This window comes from Camelina sativa, chromosome 20, assembly GCF_030686135.1.
Source record: "Camelina sativa cultivar CO46 ecotype springtype chromosome 20, ASM3068613v1".
NCBI classification, from domain to species: domain Eukaryota; kingdom Viridiplantae; phylum Streptophyta; class Magnoliopsida; order Brassicales; family Brassicaceae; genus Camelina; species Camelina sativa.
The window spans coordinates 14198889-14224465 of record NC_141899.1 but is presented as its reverse complement, the minus strand read 5'-3'; the positions used below and the strand labels follow the sequence as shown (position 1 = coordinate 14224465).

Here is a 25577-nt window from a genome sequence, read left to right as displayed (position 1 = left end):
AAAGGACTAAATGTGTAATAAAAATTGAGCATTTCACTCCCTCTACGTAGTGGTGGTGGTGGTGGTAACGAACTTTGTATATAAAAAAGCCAAAGGAATAGGCTTTAAGGCTTCCAACATTGATTGAGAGTATATGACCTTCTCTTTACTCCCCCCATTTTGACTTCCCCCCTCTCTTTCAGATTCTAGAGAGAGAGAGAGAGAGAGAGAGCGCAAAAGAAAATAAAAATCCAAACTTTATACAGAGAAGGAGGCGGAAGCTAGTTCTTCTTCTTCAACGACGCGGCTGACAAGGAGGAGGAGGAGGTCGTATGGTTTTCGCCGGAGTTTTGGGATCAAATCTGTTGCTGATTCGTACGGGGCATTTTCTGATCTTTGAACCCTTGAATTGAGGAAGAGGAAGATAGAGAGAGAGAGAGAGAGGAGTCTGGGTTCGATGAAAGCACTTAGAAGAATTCAAACGAAGTCTTCGTTTCCTATTCCTTCTTCCCCGTCTTCTCCGTGGACTCATTTGCGTTCTGCTTTCGTCCTTGTTACTTCTTCTTCTTCTCCTGCTTCTTGTTCTTCTTCTTCTTCTTCTTCTTCTGATCCGTGAGTCTCCTTTTCATCTCTCTCTCTCTCTCTCTATATATATATATATATATCTATCATTCTGAGTTTGATTTGATTGGGAATGTGTTTCTTTGAATGCTGAGATTTTTGTTAGTTCTTTCGCAGTGGTTTAGATGATATTTTTGATTGCTTGTTGATAGAGAAAAGAATCTTATCTAGAATTTAGTACATTGCTTCTAAGTGTTGTTGTCTTTATTACAGGATCAATGGTTGGATTTGTTTTTTTTTACTTTTGTCCTAATGAACCCATTCAGTTATTTTCCACATATAGGATCTCAACACTATCTTGCTCCTTATCTATGTTTGTGAGCTTTTGAAAGTGTAGTGTTGTTCTATATATCAACATGTCTTTATTTATGTTCCATGGTTTATATTGTATCAGAACAAGCAGGCATTTTTCTGAAACTATTTCATTTTCTGTTTTCAGGCACCGACTCAAATCGCCCTGGTCTCGAAGAAAACGAAAGAAACCTCTCACACTTCGCCGGTGGAAAAAACTTTTCACCCCTGAGGGTAGACTTCGGAATGGGGGAGTAGATCTGTTGAAGAAAGTCCGGAGTAGAGTGAGTCAAAGCTTTGTCAGTATAGTGAAGTTTTTCAGTGATTTACAAATGTTTTTGGAGTTATTCATTTTCTTATATCTTCTTGTAGGGCATTGATCCTAGCATTCGGTCGGAAGTGTGGCCGTTCCTTCTTGGAGTGTAAGTATATATATATTCAAACTCTATTAGTTGTCGCACTTGTGGTAGTTTATTTGTTTATACTCTACTTGTGTTGCTTGTGATGTGTTGAAATCAAAGGACATTGTCTCATTGTCTGGTTATAACGTGAAATTTGGGTGGCAAATATTGCACATTTTGACTGATTTGTTAAGAAAGCATCATCACTTATGTCACGACGACACACTTATATATATACTCACAGAACCATTTTTCTCTTGCTTCACATCCCTCACCATTGTTTATTTTCTTCTCTACAAAACAGGTGTGATTTGAATAGTTCCGAAGAAGAGAGAGGTGCTACAAGAACTTGGAGAAGGTGAGAAACAGATGACTCATCGTTGGAAGATCTTTTCATATCTTTTGTTAATTTTTGACTTGATTTTGCTTAACCTTACTACAATTGCAGAAAAGTATATGAGAGACTACGCAGACAGTGCAAAAGGCTTCAAAGACAAAACAGTGGGACTTTTAAGTTAAACAAGATCAAGAAAACTACTCAAGACGGGCGTGATAGTTGTTGGTCACTGGCGCAAGACTCTGACAGTTCATGTTCTGATGATGATGCTTGCAGCGACCACAAGTCTCTCTCTAGCGACAAAGACAATACGGAAGATAATGGTTACATGAGTGATGTCTCATGTAAGCTTGATAGAGACTACACTGGCTCGAGACAACTGAATTCTGAGTCCTCAGACTCAGATTCTTCAGATGAGAATGAGTCTATTCAGCTTGTTCCCTCTTCTGAAGGGAAGGATGAAAATCATACTTCTTCATCCAGCATATTCATTTCTCGTACCAAAGAGGATTTTGTGACTTGGCAGCGTATTATTCGTCTTGACGCTCTTCGTGCTGATACAGAGTGGACTCCATATTCCTCATCCCAAGCTATGGTATCAGAGAATAGGGCACGTCGAGCTGCTGACGCAGTTGTTTTAAAGGACTACAATCATTTGGAACCTTCAAAAATATTTCACGCTGCAAGACTTGTTGCTGTCCTTGAAGCCTATGCTTTATATGACCCTGAAATTGGATATTGCCAAGGAATGAGTGACCTTCTTTCCCCTATACTCTCTGTCATACCTGATGACTACGAAGCATTTTGGTGTTTCGTTGGGTTCATGAAGAAGGCTCGTCAGAATTTCAGACTTGATGAGGTTGGGATCACAAGGCAACTCAACATAGTCTCAAAGATTATCAAATCCAAAGACTCACAGCTATACAAGCATCTTGAGAAAGTCAAGGCTGAAGACTGTTTCTTTGTTTACAGAATGGTTCTTGTGATGTTTAGAAGGGAGCTGACTCTGGACCAAACGCTGCATCTCTGGGAAGTGATTTGGGCAGACCAAGCTGCAATAAGAGCTGGCATGGGGAAATCTTCCTGGAGTCGTCGCATAAAGCATCGAGCCCCTCCTACAGACGATTTGTTGCTATATGCAGTAGCGGCTTCAGTTCTGCAGAGGAGGAAACTCATAATAGAAAAGTACAGTAGCATGGAGGAGATTCTCCGGGAGTGCCACAATATGGTAGGGAAACTAGACGTGTGGAAGCTCTTAGACGATGCACATGACCTTATTGCTACCCTCCATACCAAGATTGAACACTCCATCCCATAATCCTTTACCCTGTGTACTGGCTTATCACTCCCTGGTGCTTGGGACGCAACTGTGATATACTTGTTCATGGCAAGCCGTAAAAGAATAGACTCAGGGATTTGATTTACCGCTATGTAGCTATCTAAATCCATGTTTAACATATCAAGACCAGAATCAATGTAGTCATGATTTGTGTGGTGTGTTGTGAAACTTTCAGAAGTGAGTTTCTCTGACTCCATTTTCAGTTTTGTATATGAAACAATTTTTTTTGTGCCGGGAAAGAGAATCTTCCGCCGGTAAAAGAATAAACCAACTCTCTCATTCTGTTCATTCTTATTCAAAAATTATTAATTATATTGTTGTATTAAGACATATGTATATATGAGGTTTAGTTCCTCTTTTAACTGTCTACTCCTAATCTAACCATATCTAGAATACATTTCTCCGGCAATGAGTTCGGGTTTTTGTCTGTAAAAATCTCAGATGCCTTAATGAGCTGCAGTGAAGTTCATACACATAGGTGGTTTAACCTTAGCCAGAGCCAGCAAAGAAGAAGGCAGAATCCAGAGACCATCACCACATATCAAACCTGATGCAACAGCCGGAACCATCACATCTGCCTTCTTACGGTTCACCTTATTCCAAACATATACCACTAAGCTCCCAATACACATATCGATTGCGAACGACCCGCCCACCAGGAACGGTACAGCCATTGCCATCGGGAGTGGGATCCATTTCCCTGGCCTCTCTGGCAAGAAGTCTCTTGCCAGGTTGGCAACAACCGCAAATGCAAAGAACCCGTAGCAAAGCTCAAGGCAATGGTCGGGGAGAGCCGAGAGACCTTGAACACCGAGGATTGCCATGTTTCTGTATATGATAGCATAAGGAGCCTTGTACTCACCGTCCGGGTTTCCAACGTCAAAGGCCTTGTAGAAGAGAAAGAAGGTAAGCGGCGCAACCACGCAACCTATGGCTGTCCCGATGGCTTGCGCAACAAGCATCGAGCGTGGCGAAGTTTGCGTTAGATGTCCTGTCTTGAAATCGTGCATCAGGTCAGCCGAGACAGAAACAATTGATTTGATGAGACCACAAGCAACCATTCCAGCCACCACGCCGTCGTGTTTCCCAGCCAATGCCGCCATCACAAAGAGTGCCGCTTTACCGTAGTTGTAAGCCATGTTCATATCGGTTAAGCCAGCACCATATGCGTTACAGAAGCTGAGAGACGGAGCAAGAAGGTAAGCTACGAGAACGAAGTACCATTTCAACTGAGGGAACATCAGAGGGATGGCAATGATGGAGACAATGGAGAAGAATAAGTATCCAGCACAAGCCATCCATAGTGGGATACTCTCTCGAACGAATACTTCATTCTCTCGTTTCAGGTTATCAGATTCTTTTGTACCATCTTCTGGAACTTCTACCGCTGCAACTGCAATCAATCTTGGTTATATATACTTTTAACATTGAAACAAATACAAAACAGAGTTAGGTAGGATCTTTCCACAGTTAAACTTACATGTGTTGACGCTGTTGGTTTTAGAGAGTCTAGAGTGAAAGCTTCTCCCAGTGAAGAAAAGAATCTTGAGAAAGTTATAAAGCCCATCTCCTAATATCAATGCAATGCATATAAACACCTAATAACAACACAACAAAAAAAACAAAACTTATCACATCTTTTTGCTACCACAGCTCGCAAAGTATATAAAACTAGTATGACAAAATCAGACCTTATAGCCATTTAAGCTCTTCATGCTACTCTCTGGCAGTGTTGCAGGGAACCATTCACCTTTAAGCCGGGCTATGAGAGGCCACATTATTCCCCACGAAAGGATCGCTCCAAAGAGCAACGATAGATTCACCAAATGTGAACAAATCATCCCAGCTCCAACATACGTCATACTGAAGTCAAAGAAGAATCTGTATCCCCCCAAAAAAGATAAAAGCACTCGTCAATCAAACTTGTTTTAAACTAAAGCTTGAAAAGGTTATAACAAAAACAGAGGAAACTCACGATTTTTTCCAAGCTTGTAAACCAAATGTAGGGAACTGAGAGAATCCACATCCGTCACCACCTGAATAGAACCATCCAAAGAATGCCCAAAAGAAACTCAATCCAAACGAATTGATAAACCCACGAATCTGTTTCCTGTATCAAAAACGACTAAGATATCAATATATACATATCCAATCCAATCCATGAACAAGTAAAGAAAAACCAAGATTCAAACATACTTGGCTGTCTTGTCTCCTTTGTTAGTATGAAACCCATTAATAAGAACAGCTGTTGCTGTTCCACTCGGATACGTTAGCTTGTAGTCTATAATCATCACCTGTTATTCACATCAATTTCATCCTCAGTAATCACACCACTGAATTCAAAATTTTACTCTGTTTCATAATTTTCTAAAAATCATTACCTTACGAAGAGGGACTAATACAACAAGTCCAATGAAGCTAGTAACAAAAAGGAACGAAGTCATCCATCCAACACCAGGCTCTTTTATACCACGAGGATTGTTTCCTTCTGTATTTGCTCCCGTAAGCTCATACGTTCGTCTATTTAAACCAAGCAGGTACGATGCAAACCCACCTATGTGATATATGGAAACTTAGTTACGTCACATTATTCCAATATGTGCAGACTCTTATTGTGTGTGTGAATTTATACCTGCAAGAGAGATGCTGTAACATGCAACGGCACAAGTCTGAGCAATAGTGTTCTCTTGACGTGTGAATGGAGTAGTAACGATTCCTGCTTTTTGGAGAACTTTGGTCCAGGATTTGAGAAAGACAAAAGCCAAGAGAGCTGATGAGATGTTGAGATTTGGGACGAGTCCTGTCGTTAGGTTCAGCTTCAGACAGATCACGCTGTAGACAATCCCTATCAACAAACTCGCGACGATGGATCGAACCGTGATCTGTTTCCTCCATGGCGGTGGTTTTCTCGAATCTATCGATACGTCTTCTTCAAATTGACTCTGTTCTCTCTCAACAACCCTCTCGTTCTCCATTTGAAGAAATTAACACGAATCTGAAAAAATAACCTAAATCTGATTATTGGTTACTTCTTTTACAAGGAAACAAGGCTTTGATCCGGCGATTGGTGGAAAATATGCGAATCTCGTCGAGAATCGAATGATTCGTAGAGTCAAGATCGAAGAAGAAGGAAGAAGAAGAAGAAGAGAGGATCGCATATTAGTGATGTTGGATTGAGAAATTTTTATAGAAGAGAAATGAATGAAGAGAGAGAGAGAGAGAGAGAGAGAGAGAGAGAGAGAGAGAGAGAGAGAGAAGTGTACTGCAAAGAAGTACAAATTAGGGTTTCTATATTTATTATGGAAGTACAGATTTTGTAATTCAGATTCAAAGTTTCTTAAAAAACAAAACCAAATGGCAAATACTATGAAAGGAACACGCGTTTTGCAGTTAAAAGACAGAGCGGGAGATACATACAAGGTTGTTGGTCTGAAAACTCACTAACCCTGCATTTTTTTTTTTAATTTTATGTAAAAAAGAGAAGAATAGAAGAATAAGAAGAGATGGTGGTAGTACAACAAATCTTGTAAAGTTGGTTTTAGTTTTGTTATATAAAAATAGGTAAAAAATTGGAGTCCCTTGAAAGTGTCGCCAAGTGTTGTCACAAAGAGCACTGACTTTTATGAAAAGAGTGGATTGGGTTGCGTTAGGTGGTGTTGCATATGTTTGACTTCCGACTTCAGGTTACTACTACCTGATGTCCTGATATGTCCCTCCCAATGTTGATGTGTTGTCAGCTTCTATTCCCATCTATATTAAAAAATTTCAACCATATGCCGTTAAGTTATTCCAATTCCCATCAATTTGTTAAATAAATAAAAAGAGACGCTATCTATCATATTTTCTTTTGATTCGGACAAGAAATGATGAATTCAATTACAATTTAAAGTTGTAGAACAGCACTCTTACTACTTCTGAGATTATTATTGTTATAATAGAATTGTTGTTTACAGATTAGAGATTTTCTGTTTGTCTAGTTAATTAATTCATATCGATTACGTATTAAACTTTTAAAAGTATTAAATTTATTTTGGGATGTATAAGTTTAGGATTACGATTACGTACAAATGAGATTCAGTTTGAGATGTATAACTGTATAAGTTAGGAGTGAAACCAAATTATGACTTGCACACTTCACTTTCCAGTTACTTAATTACTAACCAACTTCCATTATCTGTATCATCCGAATGAGTAATTGTAACAAATAATGTCATAAATTAAAGTTTTACTTTAAGCATCAACATACGTATAAAGTATAAACCATTCCACTTTTTTTAGATATGATACTGTATCTTATTATATAAAGTTGAGTTTTGAAAGTTAGTCATTAACAAGATTTTGATATGTGTCAAGTTATCAATCTCAGATTTTGACATGTGTAAAAGTTAATATTTAATAGAAGAAATTTGATTACAATAAAAATAAAATATTTTGTTTAAGAAAATATTAATAATATAAAAAGATAAAACATTAATATTGTAAAAAGATAATTATCAAAATTACAGAATTTATTAAAAATACTAAGTTTTTTAATAATTATTATAAGGAGATTATATATATATATATAGTTCATAAAATTCAAAATTATAAATTATGTACTTATTTTTAATTTTAAGTTATTAGTTCTACAAAAAAATAGAAAAAGGATTAAGGAAAATATACAATTAATTATTAATTCTAAATTTTGTCAGTATTCACTTCTATATAAACATAGATTGTTTCATATTTAAATAATTTATTCAAAAACACGCTTTCAACTTTGTTTAATTGAAAATTTTTTTTAATGGGAAGGTAAATTTTTCTTATTTTTTTTATACCAAACTTTTCTCCTATTTTTTTCATTTTTCAGTTGGGAATAGGTAAGATTAATAAGTTGACCCAAAAAAAACAAATTAATATATGCGTCTTCTTTTCCTTATAATGTATTTCAAAATTTATTGTAGTATATTTAGATTGTTTTATTTAATTTATATTTTCATCTTTGAATAATTTTCTATTGTTTCTTTAATTATGTCAAATTATTCTTTATCCAAAATTTTCAACCTTGATTGGTTGATCACAAACCCTTTTTTTTTTTTGCAAACATAATTGTTACCATTATTCATTCAATCCCAAAGGAGATAATGAGTAGAAGTTCATCAACCTAATAGATAGATAAAATAGGCTAATCAAACACAAGCTTACAACAAACATAGATAAATAGATTAAAAAAACATAATTTGTTGTTGATATATCCATAGGAGCTCAAAAACATTGACACCCTGGTTTGCAGAAAGGTGTAAAAGAATTGATTTGGACACATATGTCACCAAAATGCACTTATTTTTCGCTCATGGGTCCTGAGAGAACTTCATAATGGGTGACTTTCCCGATTGTCGGAACTGTGCGAGTGAAAACAAAACGCATGAAAAGATCATCTGTTGATTTGTAGGGTCGGTAAACAAGTTTTTAAAGCCTCCTAGACGTAACAAACCGATCATCGAATATGAATGGGTTCATGGGCTGGGAATAGATGTAGGACCCACTTAGGAAGGTGGACCCATGGACTGAGAGTGCACATGAACTCACTAAGCAAGGTGGCGGTTGAGGCGTTACAGAGACAGAGGCTACATCATAGTGTGTCAAAGAAACTTCCATGAATACATTGGGAAATTTAACATTAGTTACAATCAAAAGATTTTTTGTGACGTTAGAAAAAGGTTTTTACTTTAATTGGCTGTCGGAGCAAGCCATTTTGAGATAGCAAAAAAACGTGAACATGTTCTCTCTACACAGGAAGAGGGCAGAGCCGAGGTTCTCTCTGTGGTGGAGAAGGTTGGACACACAAGATTATCTCCCCAAGAGACGAAGGTGGAGGAGGTTGGACGCAAGATTATCTCCCTAAGGAAGGAAAGCGGAGCCAAGGTTCTCTCCATGGTGGAGTAGGTTGGACGCAAGGTTCTCTCCATAAGGGATGAGTGTCATACATTATTGTGATGATACATGATTAGTATATTATGTAATATATTTTTTATTCAAAATATTTTTTGAGCCAACAATTTTAGTAATTAAAAAACTATGCAGAAGTGAAAATAAAAAAGTTGGCTAAATGTGTTCATATAGACATTTTCAAGATGGTGATAAAGAATATATTTGTAACATAAAATATATTTAAGTATAAAAAAATACACTTTTAATAGTAACATACATAAAATATTTGTAAATGGATATAAATCAATGTATTATAACAAAAATAAAATTTATAGATAACTTACAACAAATTTTAATATATTTATAAAATTTTAATTTAATTTATAAAATTTTAAACCCGCACATTGAGCGGATACTCATCTAGTGTATATATAGTCTATATCGTATTGCAGACTTGCAGTCTATAATAAATTAATAAATGATTTGATTTTTTTTCACAACGTTTTTCTTGCTCACTCGATTCAACCACTTTTGTCCTCTTCATTTTCATGATAAGCAACCCTCAAACCAATTCCTTACAACATACCATATAAAGAACTAATTAAGCCCCTATTGCTGGATTAAAACTAAAATATTGATAAAATATAGACATCGAAAATTAAAGAATATTATGTTTGAAATTTTTAAACAAAAAAATAATAGAAGTTTCTCTATCTAATGTTTTCGTTTGTTAATATACTTAGAAAGTCCAAAACGATGATACGTTTAAAATTAAAACTATTAAACATTCTAAATATTTCGATTTTTTTCCCAAATAAATTACTTGTAGTCGACGTTAATGGTATAGCTAACGTTTGTTCATTTTGGTCTTGTACACAATAAAATTTAATGGAATGTGCAATTGTTTCTATCAAAAGATATAAAAAAAGTTATCTGTTGGTAAAGTCCCAATCAGAGTGCAAAGAACAACGACACAAGAGATTTGTTTGGTAGTTAAGACTACCTATTTTTTGGCTTTTCATTAATTTATATAGGAAAGGAAATAACAACTCGGGATTATCCAATCTCTAAACAAAAGGAATGGAAAATTACAAAATATGCGAGACATATCACAGAGAGATAAATGAAAAGTGGATTCTCCTCTAATTGGAGGACACCAATTCGTAACGACTCAAACAACATACTTCGGATTGGGCCTTTCTACTCGCACAGGCCTTGGCTCACGCTCCATGAAACCTGGCCTATCATCTGTAAAATTAAAATCAAAACGGGATTTTTCTAACAGGGGTCGCGGTTGTAGGAAGAGCAAAGGATCTGGCCTGAAATGGAGGCAGTCATCGCCATCAACCTCGCATAATAGTTGGCTGCTACAAACGGAGTCCGCCGAAAGAAGTTAGTCCTCTTAACACACACCTCAATATACCTAAGTGCTTGTTTCTGCTGTGCCTTCATTGCCACGTAATCACGTTCATACATGGACGCATAAGCACTCTGAAGACGAGAAACCACGGCGTTGTACGCGATCTTGCAAGCGGAGAAAACAGCTTTGTCCCGAGAATCTGTTGTATTTGGGAGAAGATAGTCTTGGATATGAGAAACCGTCTCCATAGCATAGGTCAGAGCTCTTTTTGTCGTTACTTTCGTTATGGTCTCGATATCTGTATGGGACGAGTCGAGCTGTGACGTGACAATCGATTCACACTCATTGAAGTTGACTGTTTGGCTACAGATTATGTCGATTACAGACTTTGTTGGCCGCTCAGGATCCACTGTTGAGGAAGAAGGTAAATGTGAAATCAAGATCGTCACAAGAGTAGTAATGATCAGATTCGTATTCATATTGAGAGCCATTTTGGTGTGTGGTATATATATGTGCTTAAGAAACCATACAAAAAGCTTGTAAATTTATACTCAGATTACTTTACATTTTGAGTGTGATAACTTAAATTGAAATCAGTAATACTAACGTTCAAGTTATACTTTATTAATTTTCTTATCTATAGAAACAATTTGCATAAATTTGAAACAATAAATTACGGTCAATGGTACTTGACCAAAAAAAAAAGAGTTATGGTCAATGTTATTATACCAAAACCAAAAGATTCGGTCAACGATTAACTGAATCGGATTAATGTTATAAAATCCATAATTTTATTTATGATCATTTTTTATTTATGATCATTTTTTATTTATGATTTTGTGAAAAAATATGTGGTGTATCATCCCCTTTTAATAAAAGGGAAGTACACAACTTAAGTTTTGTAGACTTTTTAAAAAATATAAATGGTTACAAATGCATACTAATAGGTTATATATAAGATATACATTAATCTTGTACTCTTCATAAGATAACTCTTTATATATAGATAATAAATAATAAATCCATAAATCGTGGAGTATATAGATAATAAATAATAAATCCATAAATCGTGGAGCAAATATATCATGAAGATCATAACATAGTTATTTCAAATGATCTTCTTTTTAATAAAAGAAAAGTACATAACATAGTTTATATTATTTATATTATAATATAAAATAAAGAGAAGTACACAATATAGTTTATATTATAGTGATTAAATTATATTATTTAATTTAAAATTATAATCGCGGAGTTATTTCAAATGATCTCCTTTTTAATAAAAAGAAGTACACAACATAGTTTTTGTAGACTTTATATTTTTAATTAACTATAAATGATTACAAATAGGTTATAGATAGGTTATAGATTAATTCATATATTAATGGTTACACCTAAATATTGGGTGCAACCTTAATTGGAGATATTCCAAATTGATATATTAATGGTAATAAATAAAATCATGGATCTTTCAAACTGTATTTTTAGAAGATTTTAGTCATATATCAAGTTGTTTCCAAAGAACACAATATTAGAATTTACTTTCCACATATTTTATTGATAAACCATAACGTTCAATAAAAATTAGGACCATGCTAGAGCACAAATTGAATTTTGTTTTTATATTATAATTTTAAGACTTACAAACTCAAGCACGAGTTAAATGTTTATATACTCTAGCACGGAAGCTGCTGGACACACTCTAGCACGGAAGCTGCTGGACACACTCTAGCACGGATTAATAAATTTATATGCTCTAACACGGGTTAAAATTAACAATATAAGACTTACATAATACATTTACATTTCATGAATAATATTTACAATAAAAATTATTTGCATGAGTTGCATCCAAATAATATTATATACAATTACATATATAATATTTTAAAAATAATAAAATGTATTTCAATCCGTGCTGTAGCACGGGTCCAAATCTAGTTTATATCTAAATGCCCACACCTATTTTAAATGGTTGTTAGCTTTTAGTAGCACGACATTGTTTGCTTAATAAACTAAAATACAAATATTCGATTAAAAAGTTTAAAAAAAAAAAAACATAAATATGTGGTATTCTTAATGGCTGAAACATTATACTGTAAGTATCTAAATTACAGTAAAATTATATTTAGGAGTTACATAACGTAGCAGCAACATATTTTTACTTGATGAGATCAGGTATAACTTTATTAGTAAAAGTCTTTATCATACAAGAAGTCCTAGAATACAGTGGTCTTAGAGTACTTCAAAAAGAACTCTTCATTGTTACAGTAATTAAGTAAAACTGTATAAACCTGAATCAACAGTTTTGGGAACCTGCTTGAGAAGTAACTCTCAAACCCGTCAGGTACACTCCCCAGTAGTTCTTGTAATTCTTTAGGAAGCTCTCTATAGTGATTCAGTTTGTTCCGTATGACCCTTAACAAATCTCGGATGCTGTCAAACTTGTACCGCCTGTAACGCCCGATATTGTCTAAGAATATGCTATCCAATTTTTCGTCCCACCGCCCGTTTAATGTAACTGCTGCTGTGCTTTCGAGTGCAGCCAGGAGCTGTGAGCCTTCTTCTCGGTTTTCCAGTTCGACCCTATCGCTTGCATCCCGGAGGAAAGACAGTCTCGTGTCTGAGTTCCAGAACAATGGGTGATGCAGCACTTCTTGTGCTCTAGGTCTGCATTTTCAAATATTGAACATATAAATGCTAGTTTTGATAACAACGGTATCAACCAAAAGTGCCATTCGTACCTCAAGTTTGGATCAGGGTGCAGGAGACCAGAGAGAAGATGAACAGCTTCTGGAAGACTCTCGATCAAGAAAAGATCTTTTCGATCATTAACAACGTTTACGTCCCTCTCATAATTGTCTCCATAAGGATGCTTACCTGCAGTCATACAGAAAAAAAGAACACACCCTAAACTGAAGAGATCAACGGCTCTTGTTTGCCGTTCATTGCGAAGTTGTTCAGGTGCTTGCCACCCAGAACTTCCAGAACCTATCATTCAAAACAACAATCAAATATGAGAAGAATATATCATTTTATGTTACCATCATTACATTGTATCATCTAAGTATTCAAGTTTCTTACCAGTTGAATTTCTAGTCAGGGCACTATTGTCGGCTGGCAAGTGCTTGCTAATACCCATATCTGATAACTTTGCACATAAAGATGAGTTCTGAACAATCAATACATTTTGAGGCTTTAGATCTCGATGTACAATCCCAATATCATGCAAATGAACTAGACCAGCAATTATATCACTGTAACACAAACATACAAAGATCAGAAAGATGTGTGCAACCTTTGATTATAAGTGTCAAAGATGAGAAACTAAACAAACCTCATTAACTTCAACAAAACAGTAGATGGATATCCGTTTTCCTTCCATAGCTCAACTCCTTTGCCATTCTCGAGGATTGGGATGATCTGACTCGAATGCATACTACTTGAAGATGTTGGACTCTCAAGCAGTCCAGAGGATGCGTGGATGAGATCGTTTAAGCTACAAGCACACCGTTCTAATGAAATATAGATAAAATGTTCATCCTGGTCAACCCCATACCACCGGACAATATTTGGATGTTTGTCTGAAGCCATGAGGTTCAAAATCTCCTTCTGAGCAACTTCATGATGCGTTTGTACTAGACGCTTAACCGCTACAAGACGACCCTCATAGGATCCCTCAAGCACAACAGTCCCATTGCTCCCTTTAGCAATTTCCTTGTTGGATACACACAATTTACCAACCCTATATCCTTCGGCCAGACTATTATTGAGGCCAGGGAAAGCAGTAAGAAACCTCTTCTCATTATCTTCATTACAGGGATCTTTGTTCTCTTTCTTGTGAGCAGCCTTTATAGTCCCATTTTTCTTGGCCTTTTTCTTCTTTGGTATCACGACTGGGACTTCAGAAATTTCCTTGATCCGCATGCTCTTTCTTAACCGGCAAAAGAAAATGCCGCAAACAGAAAGCATAGTAACACAGAGGCCGAAAAGTAGGACAACCAAACCAGAAAATTTGCTAGCAAAGCCTGCCTGTTTAGTGCTTCCATCAATAACATCAGTGATCTGAGATATTACAGTCTCAGGCAAGGGAAGGGAAAGGACTTCTTCAGCCTCTTTATTGCTCGGAAGTGCTAATTGATTCCCATCTCCAGGAGCCAACTGATTAGGTTTTCTATCTTGAAATGGAAGATACAACGCCTCGTCTAGAAAACCAAGTCTCGGAAACAGTGTTTCATAGTTAACATTACGTAACTGGACCACAGGAACACTTGTAGTATACGATACCGGTAACTGGTTTTTGCCCCAAGAAGTTCTAATAGGAATACCATCTGATGAAGATAACCCACCCAGAAGTTGTACACTCTCATGATTCTGTAGTTTAGCTTCCATCTTAGCATAAGAAACACTCCACAAAACATCTCCAAACTTTGATATACATTGGATTTTAAAATCTTTCCTCTCAATATAAACCAGCTCAGGAAGATCTTCTGATTCCTTTAACCCCGGTCCAAATAGTAACGGAGCTTCTTTTGACAAAACAATAGCCTTTTCTTTATCATTTTCAACGAATGTATCAGAATATAACTCGTCCATTCTATACCTCTTAACCAATTTACCAGTCTTCCAATCTAAGAGAAACACAGATGTGTCTTTCTTACCTAAAACAATCCTATCCGTCGAAGTATACGGCAACGTTCCAATGAACTCCGAAGCATCCACTATCTAAAACAGAAAAAGATACACACTTCGTTATGATACAACTTCAGTGAGAAACTCTAATTAAAAAATGAGGTTAAGAAACATCATACGAAAAGACAGACACCTTAGTTATGCGTTTGCCTTTACGCATAGAGGAATTGTAAAGTTGCCAATTCTTATCACAATCCATGTAAAAGTCATCACCAAGAGCCGAGGCACGTTCCTCATCAGTAGTGTAATGATAATGAGGAGCTTGGTATGATGAGTATATAGGCTCATTGGTATGAAATGTCCAATCCAGTTTCTGAGAGGACATATCCACCAAAGATATAGACCCATCTACCGTAGAAAGCAATACATAATCAGATTCTCTGTAGGAAAAAAAAAACAATCTTTAGCTTTTTAAGAACAACATAGTCCAAGAAACCTAAAAATACAATCTTTAGCTTGTTAAGAACAACATAGTCCAAGAAACCTAAAAACACGGACTTTGGAAAAATAAAAATGTCAACTTTAAGACCAATTCAAATAGATGTTGACGTTCCCAAATAGATAAGGTGTAATCAAATCAAACCCATCAAATTGAAATTAGAGAGAAGAGAATGAAAGCAGCAAATGGATCGATCAATTAAAAGTTCAAACCGAAGAATCGAAAGAAGACACTAACCCATCAGGCTGAGAGATTTGATTGGAAAGGGATTTGTCATAGAACTTGGAGATTTCAGATCCCTTGAGACTGTTAGCTAATGGAGATACGAGCAGGAACAATATCAAATCAAGTAGTGCTGATCCTCTCATCGCCCTTCTTTTTTATTAGAATACCATGAAATGTTTCTTCTTGATCGAATGAATTTTTCAGCTGCACCTTGCGGGGGTTAGGGGGGTTTATGCAGATCTCAATCTACGAGAAATCGAGGATTCTCAATATTTCGGAAACGGAACAAAATCTGATATATTTTTGGGGTTTGATTGAGTTCGCAAACTGCTGTCGGAAATGTTACAAATGTCGACGGGTCTTCTAAGATTTCTTCATCTTCAAGCTCGAATATGGGATAATAACAAACGTTAACCGCTCCGGTTTAAATTTTTATTCTCGGTTCAAACTGGATATGTCAATTTAGTAATTTTGGTTCGGTACCATTCCAAATTAGCTTATCCGCTACACAGTCCGACAAACATTTAGACCAATTCTTGCTGTCTGATACTTACATTTATAACGCTGGATATGTCTGATACTCACATGTACTATATGACTCAATTGTTGTGTTACCGCTGGAGAAGATTGTCTTCAAGGTCCTTATGTGTATTATCTATACATCACTTATGGTTTTGGAAAAGGAGTTTGGGCAGTTGCTGAGTTTGGTTCATTGATGTTGTTTGGAACCATTGTTGGGGATTTAGCTAATAAAGAGTGACAACATTTTCTATAAACTTCATCATGTTTGTTTGATCGGATGAGAACTTTGTTATGTGAATACTAATGTCTTTGTGTTATTTGGTGATTCAGAGGTCGAAAAAGGGTATGCGGTAGTTTAGAATCATGGTTGTTGCAGAGCACAACAAGGTTAGCTTTAGATTCTATGGAGAGAATCAAGAAGAGGGCTTGTTGCAGAATGGGACTTGTTGATGTCCAAATCGGTCACAATTAGATATGTTTAACTCGGTGAATGGAGGGTCGAAGTTCTCTTTTATTGATTAATGCCGAAGCAAAAGGACGGGTTACAATACAATTTAGACAAGGTGAAATGACTAGATTTAAGACGAGCTGCGAGCTCGACAACTCAAGACGACGGGTTACGTGCTTGATATCTGTCCTTTTTCCCTTTTTGTGATCCCCTTTCTCGAAGGCCGTACGCCTGTACTTATAGGGAATCGTGTCGGTTCGTCCTCTAAAAAGACCAAAATACCCCTTCTTCCTAGGAGGTTTATTTTGGGCTTTTCCTGGACCGGCTTTCTTGTTGGGGTGACGATCTACCCCTAACAGTAGTCTCCCCCTAAGATCTTCAGTTCGTAGTCTTCAGGCGAAGGACTGCTTGTAGTGATAACTTAATTTACCCAAAGGATTTTAGGTCATCGCTTCCGATCATAGGGATGGTAAACTCTGGACAAGGCCTGGGGAAGTGAAAGGTCGCGCGTGGGTTCCCCCAATTTTCGATGTTTGAGGTCGAATCACGTTGTGCGGTTCCTGACGCGCGTGAGATCCGAAAGTAGTACCGTCGCCAAAACGCAGTGTTATAATGATTGCGCCTCTTGAATCCTCCGTCCCTCTCTACAAATACTTTCCCTTCTACTTCATTTCCGTCACCCTGTCTACGAGTTATCTTCTGCTCTCGAGTTTTCAGGTATACCTCCTCCTCTTCTTTTTAAGTCGTCTATTTCCTCTTTTCTCTCTTTTTGTTTATTTGTCTTCGATAGCGTCCCCCGGATCCGTTTCTTACGATTCTGCTGAGAGTCACCTTTGCCGAGCGACCTCTTTGGATTCTGATGGCAGCGACAGGCTGGGTCGCGACATGCGGGGGTCGTCGCCGAGCCCTCATTCTGATTCGTCTTCCGACTCTACTCTCTTTGCTGAGCTTCAATGCCGGGCTTTCTCTCACGCGGCGACAACGAGTTCATCCCAACTTCCTTGCGAGATCCCCTCTCTGATCGAGGAGGATTTGGACGATTCTTGCGTTCCCGAGGATCGCATCGTTGTTCGTGGGTCGTTGCCAGTTATTCCTCGCGTCGTTGGGGTTAAGAGACATGTTTTATCACATGTTCCCATGACGACCATCAAGCTTGACTCGGCTCAAGATGCGTTAAGGCTCGGCGGACTTTCTTCTCCTCTCCCCCCTATGATTATTCCGTCTCCGAATCAACGTCCTTGGGATGCTCCGGATGGTTACATTTATAACTTACCCCGCACCTTACTACATTCCACCTCAATCCTCCTCCTATTAATAAGCTGCTACTACGCTCTCTGCTTCAGAGTATTTGGTTTCATTTTCTTTAAGGACAGTGGAAATTGAAACACTCTTGAATTCTCATCATGTACTCTACTTGCGCTTCAAAGGGAAAAAAAAAACTTTACTATGATGTTCTGTTTTGAGATTAAGATGTTGATAAGATCATAACCGAACCAAACCAGAGAAGATGCTTAGTGGTTTCCTTAGTTTTAGGATATCAAGTCCACGATTCCATATTCCCATTTCATTAATCATGTTCCTTGTTTCTAGGGTTGGTTATCAATCTGTTTTGTTTCGTTTGTGTATTTAAAGACTTCAATGTCACGTTAATGGAGGAGACTTGAAATTTGAAAAAACAGAGTTTATCTCTTTGGTTACTTGTTCATGTGTTAGACATAACACATCTCTTTGGCTTAGAAGAGGGACCATTCTATCAGATGTTAGCTTACAGTTCCAGATGATCCATCAAGTAAGCATGGTGAGAAAATCGAAACACTAATTGGCTGGCTGGTGCAGTCCTCCCTCTAGTTAATTATAGTTAATGATCTGCTGGGGTTAGGGGGTTTATGCAGATCTCAATCTACGAGAAATCGAGAATTCTCATAATTTCGGAAACGAAACGTAACTGATATATGTAAGGATTTGAGTTCGCAAACTGCTGGCGGAAATGAAACAATGTCGACGACGGCTCTCTCTAGATTTCTTCGTCTAGAAGCTCTCGAATATGGATAATATCAAACGCTAACCGGACCGGTTTAAGATTTTCTTTTCATTTTCGGTTTAAAACGGATATTTCAATTTGGTAATTTTGGTTCGGTACAATCCCATATTACACTCAATTTTGCTGAACATAAACGTATGTATATATATGACTCAATTTTGTGTTGCAGCTGGAGACTGGTTTCAAGGTCCCTTATATGAGATATGTGTGTATGTATTATATCGCTTATCTATTCATTGCTGGGTTTGGTACTTTGGTTCATTGATGTTGTTTGGAACCATTGTTGGGGATTTAGCTAATAATAAACAGTGACAACATTTTCTATAAATTTCATCATGTCTGTTTAGATCAGATGCCAATTTTATGTGGATACTAATATCTTTGTGAAATTGGATTCAGACGTCGAAAAAAGGCATGATTCTAAACACTCTCCACGGTACAGACTACATAGTTTAGAATCATGGTTGTTAAAGAGCACAACAGAGTTAGCTTTAGATTCTACGAGTTAACATTCGTAACTCTGGCTGCATTCAACTTCTAATATTCTGCGTTTTCTGAGGCATGCTATGAAATCACAAAACAATTTTTTAAAACGTGCACTTGGATTATTATTAAAACTTGACACATTAAGAGCCCAACCGGAAAGGTTTACGACAAAAGTACATATAACGAAAACATAACAGGCGATAGAGAAAAGTCTTTTTTATCTTTTGCAGAAATCACCTTCCAAGTGCACGAGTCTCTCAATAAACAACACCAGTTTTGACTACTGACCATAAGCTCAGAAGTATCCACCACCACGGAGACGAAGAACCAAGTGAAGAGTAGACTCCTTCTGGATGTTGTAATCCGCAAGAGTCCGACCATCCTCCAGCTGTTTCCCAGCGAAGATGAGTCTCTGTTGGTCCGGAGGGATCCCTTCCTTATCCTGAATCTTGGCCTTGACGTTATCGATTGTGTCTGAGCTCTCTACCTCCAAGGTGATCGTCTTACCAGTCAAAGTCTTGACAAAGATTTGCATACCCCCACGAAGACGAAGCACAAGATGGAGAGTCGACTCCTTTTGGATGTTGTAATCTGCAAGAGTCCGACCATCCTCAAGCTGTTTTCCAGCGAAGATGAGTCTCTGTTGGTCTGGTGGAATCCCTTCCTTGTCCTGAATCTTGGCCTTGACATTGTCAATAGTGTCGGAGCTCTCAACCTCCAACGTGATAGTCTTCCCTGTCAAAGTTTTCACAAAGATTTGCATACCACCACGGAGACGCAACACAAGGTGAAGGGTTGATTCCTTCTGGATGTTGTAATCGGCAAGGGTGCGTCCATCTTCAAGCTGTTTACCTGCAAAGATGAGTCTCTGCTGGTCTGGTGGGATCCCTTCCTTATCCTGAATCTTAGCCTTGACATTATCGATAGTGTCCGAGCTCTCAACCTCCAAAGTAATGGTCTTTCCAGTAAGGGTCTTCACAAAAATCTGCATACCACCACGAAGACGAAGCACCAAGTGGAGAGTGGACTCTTTCTGGATATTGTAGTCAGCGAGTGTATGACCATCCTCAAGCTGCTTACCGGCAAAGATAAGCCTCTGCTGATCCGGTGGGATCCCCTCTTTATCCTGGATCTTAGCTTTAACATTGTCAATAGTATCCGAACTCTCAACCTCGAGAGTGATGGTTTTACCAGTCAACGTCTTCACAAAGATCTGCATACCACCTCTTAAACGAAGAACCAAGTGAAGTGTTGATTCTTTCTGGATGTTGTAATCTGCCAAGGTACGACCATCCTCTAGCTGTTTACCAGCAAAGATCAATCTTTGCTGATCCGGAGGAATCCCTTCCTTGTCCTGGATCTTTGCCTTAACATTGTCGATGGTGTCAGAGCTCTCAACCTCGAGAGTAATGGTCTTGCCAGTGAGTGTTTTCACGAAAATTTGCATCTGGAGAAACAAACAAAACAAGTAATCGATCAGCAAAACATACACCAAACTTAAACAAAAGAAACCCTAATAAGAAATCAAAACAACACCCGAAGAGAACGGATCTACATAAACCAAGAAAACCCAAAGCTTAACTTCGAATAGCAAAATCAAGCATTAGATTGAACAGATCTAAACGATATAGTTCTCAACCAACAGCTAAATAACGAACGTACAAAAATCACCAAAAAAATTGAACAAACATGACAAATCTGACGAACTAGGAATAGAGAGATCTTAGAATTAATCGAGGTTCAGATCGAGAAGCATAGAGACATGGTAAAGTACCTTGAAAGAGAGAATTGCAAGAGATTTGCAGAGCGTTGCGATTTTAGGGTTGTGGGGAGAAGAGACGATAGAATCAGAGTTGATCCGAAGAGATCGTAATAATGAGAAAGAGATCATGAAGGTCTTCTTTTTATAAGCCATCACAAGGCCCAGAGCAATGTTCTAAAACGCGGGCGTCTCGTACGTTTAGGCGCCGCCTATTCTCTACTCGGTGTACTAACGTTTCGAATACACCATATTCGGCTTATTCTGCGTTTTCTTATAAAACGGGCGCCTGGACACCGCATAGACCGCGTATACGATCACCGCCGAGATGTCCGTATATTTTCTTAAGTGGGCAAAACCCTAGTTTCATAATACTTAATGAATACAATCCCAAAATCTATTAGTATTATCGATATCTCTGTGGCTTTACCTCTCGTTTTCATAACTCTCTGTTTTCATAACTCTCTGTTATTCCATATTTGGTTTGTCTCTCTCTCTATTCTGATTGCCTTCTTCCCAAGGTGAGCTGCTTCACTTTCGTGTATCGTAGTCTTTGTGGTACAGTTCTTTCTTTCTAATTTAATATTACTAAGTAATAGTTTAATAGCTTAACTTTCAGTTTTATTATGTCTCTGATTTACTTTGTTGATGTCTCTGTTTTCGGACCTTTGTTTTATTGTTCGTGGCTGTGCCTTGTGAAGTGTGTATATAATATTATAACATCTTTTGTTGAAGAACATCATATACAATCATGTTCGATCTGTTGTCATGATTTGATTATTTAATTACTAGATTTTTAGTTGAATTTGTTTTTTCTAATTAAAATTGCAGGGGATTATCATTCTGCTGCTAGCAGAAACATCAGCTTTAAGAAGAAATTCAAAAGATGTTGCTTGGGAATATGGGATGTTGTGTAATCCCAAAAATCCTGATAAGGTGAAGTGTAAGTTATGTGGGAAAGAATTTTCAGGTGGGGCATATAGGATGAAAGAGCACATTGCAAAGATTCAAGGAAATGTTTCTGCTTGTCCATTATCATCAAAAGAGGATCAAGAAAAGTGTAAAACTGCTATTGATGAAGCAAAGAAGAAAAGAAAAAACAAAATGATGTCAGATGTTGACTTGAGAAATTCTGTAAAGATATGTGATGATGGGGAAGAGGATGTCGAACTTGGAGAGATGGGAACAAAAAAGAAGCCACGAACACTTGGTCCAATGGACAAGTTTGCATCAGATATTAACCCACGACTTTCTTCCATTCCAACAAAGCAACAAAATATAAGTGATGCACTTTGGAAAGATAGACTTCATAAAGTTCATCAATATGTTGCAAGATGGGTTTATGTAGCTGGTGTCTCTTTTAATTCTACTGGAATTGATGAGTTTAAGTTGATGCTTGAAGCTGCAGGACAATTTGGTCCAGGAGTTACACCACCAAGTCAATACCTTTTACGTGAGCCTTTATTGAAAGAAGAAGTTGGTAGAGTGAAAGGTTTGTTAAAGACCCAAGAAGAAGAGTGGAAGGAGAATGGTTGTTCAGTAATGACTGATGCTTGGTCTGATAGAAAAAGAAGAAGTATTATGAATTTGTGCATCAATTGTAGAGGAGGAACTATGTTTCGTTCTTCTAGGGAGTGTTCCGAGGATGCTCATACAGGTCAATTTATTTTCGAGTTTGTTAAAGGATGCATTGAGGATGTTGGGGTAGAGAATGTGGTTCAAGTGGTAACCGACAATGCACCAAACAATATGGCTGCAGCTAAGATCTTAAAAGAGAAATTTCCAAGCATTTTTTGGACATCATGTGCTGCTCATACAGTGAACTTAATGCTAGAGAGCATTGGGAAACTCCACAACTTTAAGACGGTCATTGACAGAGCTAAAGGGTTCACCATCTTTGTTTATGCTCACCATAAGACTTTGGCAATGATGAGGAAATTCACACAAAATAAAGATATTGTGAGACCGGGAGTCACTAGGTTTGCGTCATGCTTCTTAACACTACAAAGTTTAATGGATAAACAAGATAAGTTAGAAGCAATGTTTATTAGTACTGATTGGAAAAGCTGTAAATGGGCAAAGCATCCTAAAGGAGTAGAAGCCTATAAAACAGTGAGAAGTACGCAATTTTGGAATGGAGTGAAAATGTGTTTGAAGGTTTTTGGACCCTTGGTCAGAATACTTCGGCTAGTTGATGGGGACAAGAAGCCGACAATGGGTTACTTGCATGGGGAGTTAACACAAGCAAAAGTTGAGGTGCGTGGTGGGTTGAACAATGTTGAAAAAAACATACAACCAATCATGAATATCATTGACCAAAGGATAAAGGGTCGGCTTGACAATCCTCTGCATTTGACTGCTTATTTTTTGAATCCTTACTACTTCTACAAGGATTCAACCATCCCATTAAAGGATAATGTACTTACTAGTTTTCTCAAGTGTGTGGATGCTTTTTTCCCGGATGACCTTACCACACAGTGCAATGTCATCAATGCTGAAATTACTAAGTACAAAAAGAAAGAAGATAACTTTGGAACAGTATGGGCCATCAAAGGTTGTGAAGATAACAAAGATGATTATGATCCAGGTATTTCACTATACTTGTTTGCTTTCAGCCTTTCACACATTATTTGAAATTAATTAATAGAATTATGGCTTATTTTTCCAGTTGAGTGGTGGAGTACTTACGGAACTTCAGTTCCTAACTTACAAAGAATGGCTAAAAGGATATTGTCTTTAACGACTAGTTCATCGGGATGTGAAAGGAGTTGGAGCTCATTTGAAGGGGTACAGATTTATTATTTAATTTCATTTGACTCTAAAGTGCTTTGAATATTTTAGTCTTGATGGTTTTGTTTGATATATGTAGATTCACACAAAGAAGCGGAATCGGCTTGATACAAGTCGGTTGAATAATCTGGTTTTTGTCCAATTCAACACTAGAATTATGAACAAAAGAAAAAAGGTACAAAAGGAGAAGGATATTGATATATTAGTTGCTGATCACGCTATTTATGCTCAAGAATGGATTATTGAGGGTGAAAATGGAGAAGAGGACTTGGATGTGGATTTAGGACTTGGCAATGGCAAGAGAGCTGGAGAGGGAGCTGGAGAGGGAGCTGGAGAGACATCAATGGCGGGTAATGTGGGTGATGTTAGAGAATTGGATGATGAAGTTGTCATTTCAGATGATGATGAAGATGAAGAACATGTTGATATTGACTTCGAATCAGATGGAGATGAAGTTCAAGACATATACGGAGTATAAGAAAATGATGGTTTGCACTTCTTCTTTCTTTCTTTACGGTTTAATTTTATATTTCTTTGAAATTGGTTTTTATTTTTATTTTTTTAGCTTGGATTTGTCTTATATCAAGTTGTAGAACTGAAATATTTTTTCTATTTGGCATTTGACTTTATTTATTTATTTACTGATAATTATTTTATAATTTGTTTAATATATATATATATATATATATATAATTTTATAGTATATATAAATATCCGCCTAAACTCCCGCGTATACAACTAGGCGCTAGGCGTTCATCTATCGCCTAGAGAACGCCTAGCGCGTTTTAGAACACTGGCCCAGAGGCCTAAACCGACTTAATCTTTTATTAATTTAATGTTGCAATTTCCCAATTTGCCAAGTTGCAATTAACAAGAAAACATAATTTTATTTTTTTCAGAAATTGATAATGGGAATTTGTCATTTTTTATAAATGTATTTAAAATTTGTTTCTACTAGGAAAAGTGTTTTTTTTTTTAAATTAAAAAAAATAGAAACTAGATTGGTAATGAATGGGTAATGAATGATATTCAAATAAAAGAAAAAGAAAAATTAAATATCATTTATTACCATAATCCAAATTTGATTAAGAACTCAAAAGATATACCCAAAAAGGATGATTTTTAAAGATTTTTCACATAAATATTTTTCAGATTTTAATGATTAATTATAAATGCATTATTTATTCATAATAACCATAAAATAGTGTTTTTAATTCTTTTTGTCTTCAACCATAAATAGTTTTAAGTATCATAAATGTATAGAGAGACGTGGCTAAATCTCTTTATAACTAGATCGGCCCATATAGTTAAAAAAATGCTTTGGTTATGCAGCATATAAATATAAAGATTTGATTATGTGAATTGCAACAAAACGTATTAACCTCCTAGATCACAAGACTAAATGGCAAACAACATGACTGATGTCGATGATGTCGTTGTTGGGGACAACAGCATCGAGATTGAAAGCGAACGGACCATATTTCTAACGTTTGCTCGTGGGGTTCCTGTGTCGGAGGCAGAGGTGAAGCAGTTTTTCACAGAAACGTATGGTGAAAATTGTGTTAAAGGCGTTGACATGCAATATAGCGATGGCCAACAACAATCACTATTTGCTCGGTTGGTCTTGGACTCGGTCGCTACCATGAATCGCATACTCGATGGCAAACGCGAACGCATTAAAAAGTTGTGGATCAACGAGAAGCTCATTTGGGCTCGTAAGCACGAGAGAAGGGATGTATCGATATAACTACATCCCAAATGGATATTTATATATCTTGTTTCTCGTTTTGTTGTTACTCTTCTGATGCAAAAAGTCTTTCTCTTATCTGCTGTAGTCTAATAACTAGAAAACATATGTAACTCCCCGACCACATTGGGTTTCTTCACTCTGAATGAAATATGTTTTCACATAAGTTTGACGTTGGAGGTCAATGTTC

The 25577-nt window shown here is 37.0% G+C and overlaps 7 protein-coding genes and 1 long non-coding RNA gene across 9 annotated transcripts; 4 read left to right on the top strand and 4 right to left on the bottom strand.

Annotated features, from left to right (window-relative positions):
- The first annotated feature begins 48 nt into the window (after window positions 1–48).
- Window positions 49–3256, top strand: LOC104770835 (rab GTPase-activating protein 22). Its single transcript, XM_010495292.3, has 5 exons — window positions 49–591; window positions 1040–1175; window positions 1264–1313; window positions 1597–1650; window positions 1741–3256. The coding sequence occupies exons 1-5, from the start codon at window positions 437–439 to the stop codon at window positions 2945–2947; spliced, it is 1602 nt and encodes a 533-aa protein (XP_010493594.1). The 5' UTR covers window positions 49–436; the 3' UTR covers window positions 2948–3256.
- Window positions 3232–6494, bottom strand: LOC104770834 (metal-nicotianamine transporter YSL2). Of its 2 annotated transcripts, none has more exons than XM_010495290.3 (7): window positions 5601–6494; window positions 5350–5522; window positions 5165–5262; window positions 4944–5078; window positions 4660–4849; window positions 4449–4566; window positions 3232–4361 (listed from the first exon to the last, which is right to left on the bottom strand). In XM_010495290.3, the coding sequence occupies exons 1-7, from the start codon at window positions 5941–5943 to the stop codon at window positions 3415–3417; spliced, it is 2004 nt and encodes a 667-aa protein (XP_010493592.1). In that variant the 5' UTR covers window positions 5944–6494; the 3' UTR covers window positions 3232–3414. The 2 variants fall into 2 exon arrangements, with proteins under 2 accessions (XP_010493592.1, XP_010493593.1); XM_010495291.3 differs by having other exon boundaries at window positions 3232–4355; window positions 5601–6234.
- Window positions 6495–10067: 3573 nt separating this feature from the next.
- Window positions 10068–10729, bottom strand: LOC104772529 (uncharacterized). The gene has a single exon (XM_010497130.2). It carries the CDS (start codon window positions 10727–10729, stop codon window positions 10157–10159), a length of 573 nt encoding a protein of 190 aa, XP_010495432.1. The 3' UTR covers window positions 10068–10156.
- Window positions 10730–12396: 1667 nt separating this feature from the next.
- On the bottom strand, window positions 12397–15999 carry LOC104770833 (serine/threonine-protein kinase/endoribonuclease IRE1b). The gene is made up of 6 exons (XM_010495289.2): window positions 15607–15999; window positions 15064–15310; window positions 13576–14963; window positions 13323–13495; window positions 12983–13229; window positions 12397–12908 (listed from the first exon to the last, which is right to left on the bottom strand). The coding sequence occupies exons 1-6, from the start codon at window positions 15735–15737 to the stop codon at window positions 12458–12460; spliced, it is 2637 nt and encodes an 878-aa protein (XP_010493591.1). The 5' UTR covers window positions 15738–15999; the 3' UTR covers window positions 12397–12457.
- A 950-nt stretch (window positions 16000–16949) lies between these two features.
- Window positions 16950–18012, top strand: LOC104770831 (uncharacterized). Its single transcript, XR_015593744.1, has 2 exons — window positions 16950–17281; window positions 17355–18012. It is a non-coding gene; the product is annotated as an uncharacterized LOC104770831 (long non-coding RNA).
- A 1081-nt stretch (window positions 18013–19093) lies between these two features.
- Window positions 19094–21447, bottom strand: LOC104770830 (polyubiquitin). The gene is made up of 2 exons (XM_010495287.3): window positions 20866–21447; window positions 19094–20538 (listed from the first exon to the last, which is right to left on the bottom strand). The coding sequence occupies exons 1-2, from the start codon at window positions 21004–21006 to the stop codon at window positions 19387–19389; spliced, it is 1293 nt and encodes a 430-aa protein (XP_010493589.1). The 5' UTR covers window positions 21007–21447; the 3' UTR covers window positions 19094–19386.
- Window positions 21448–21476: 29 nt separating this feature from the next.
- Window positions 21477–24169, top strand: LOC104772527 (uncharacterized). The gene is made up of 4 exons (XM_010497129.2): window positions 21477–21554; window positions 21682–23437; window positions 23519–23637; window positions 23720–24169. Exons 1-4 carry the CDS (start codon window positions 21477–21479, stop codon window positions 24116–24118), a joined length of 2352 nt encoding a protein of 783 aa, XP_010495431.2. The 3' UTR covers window positions 24119–24169.
- Window positions 24170–24972: 803 nt separating this feature from the next.
- On the top strand, window positions 24973–25553 carry LOC104770829 (uncharacterized). Its single transcript, XM_010495286.3, has one exon. It carries the CDS (start codon window positions 25043–25045, stop codon window positions 25385–25387), a length of 345 nt encoding a protein of 114 aa, XP_010493588.1. The 5' UTR covers window positions 24973–25042; the 3' UTR covers window positions 25388–25553.
- Window positions 25554–25577: the final 24 nt, after the last annotated feature.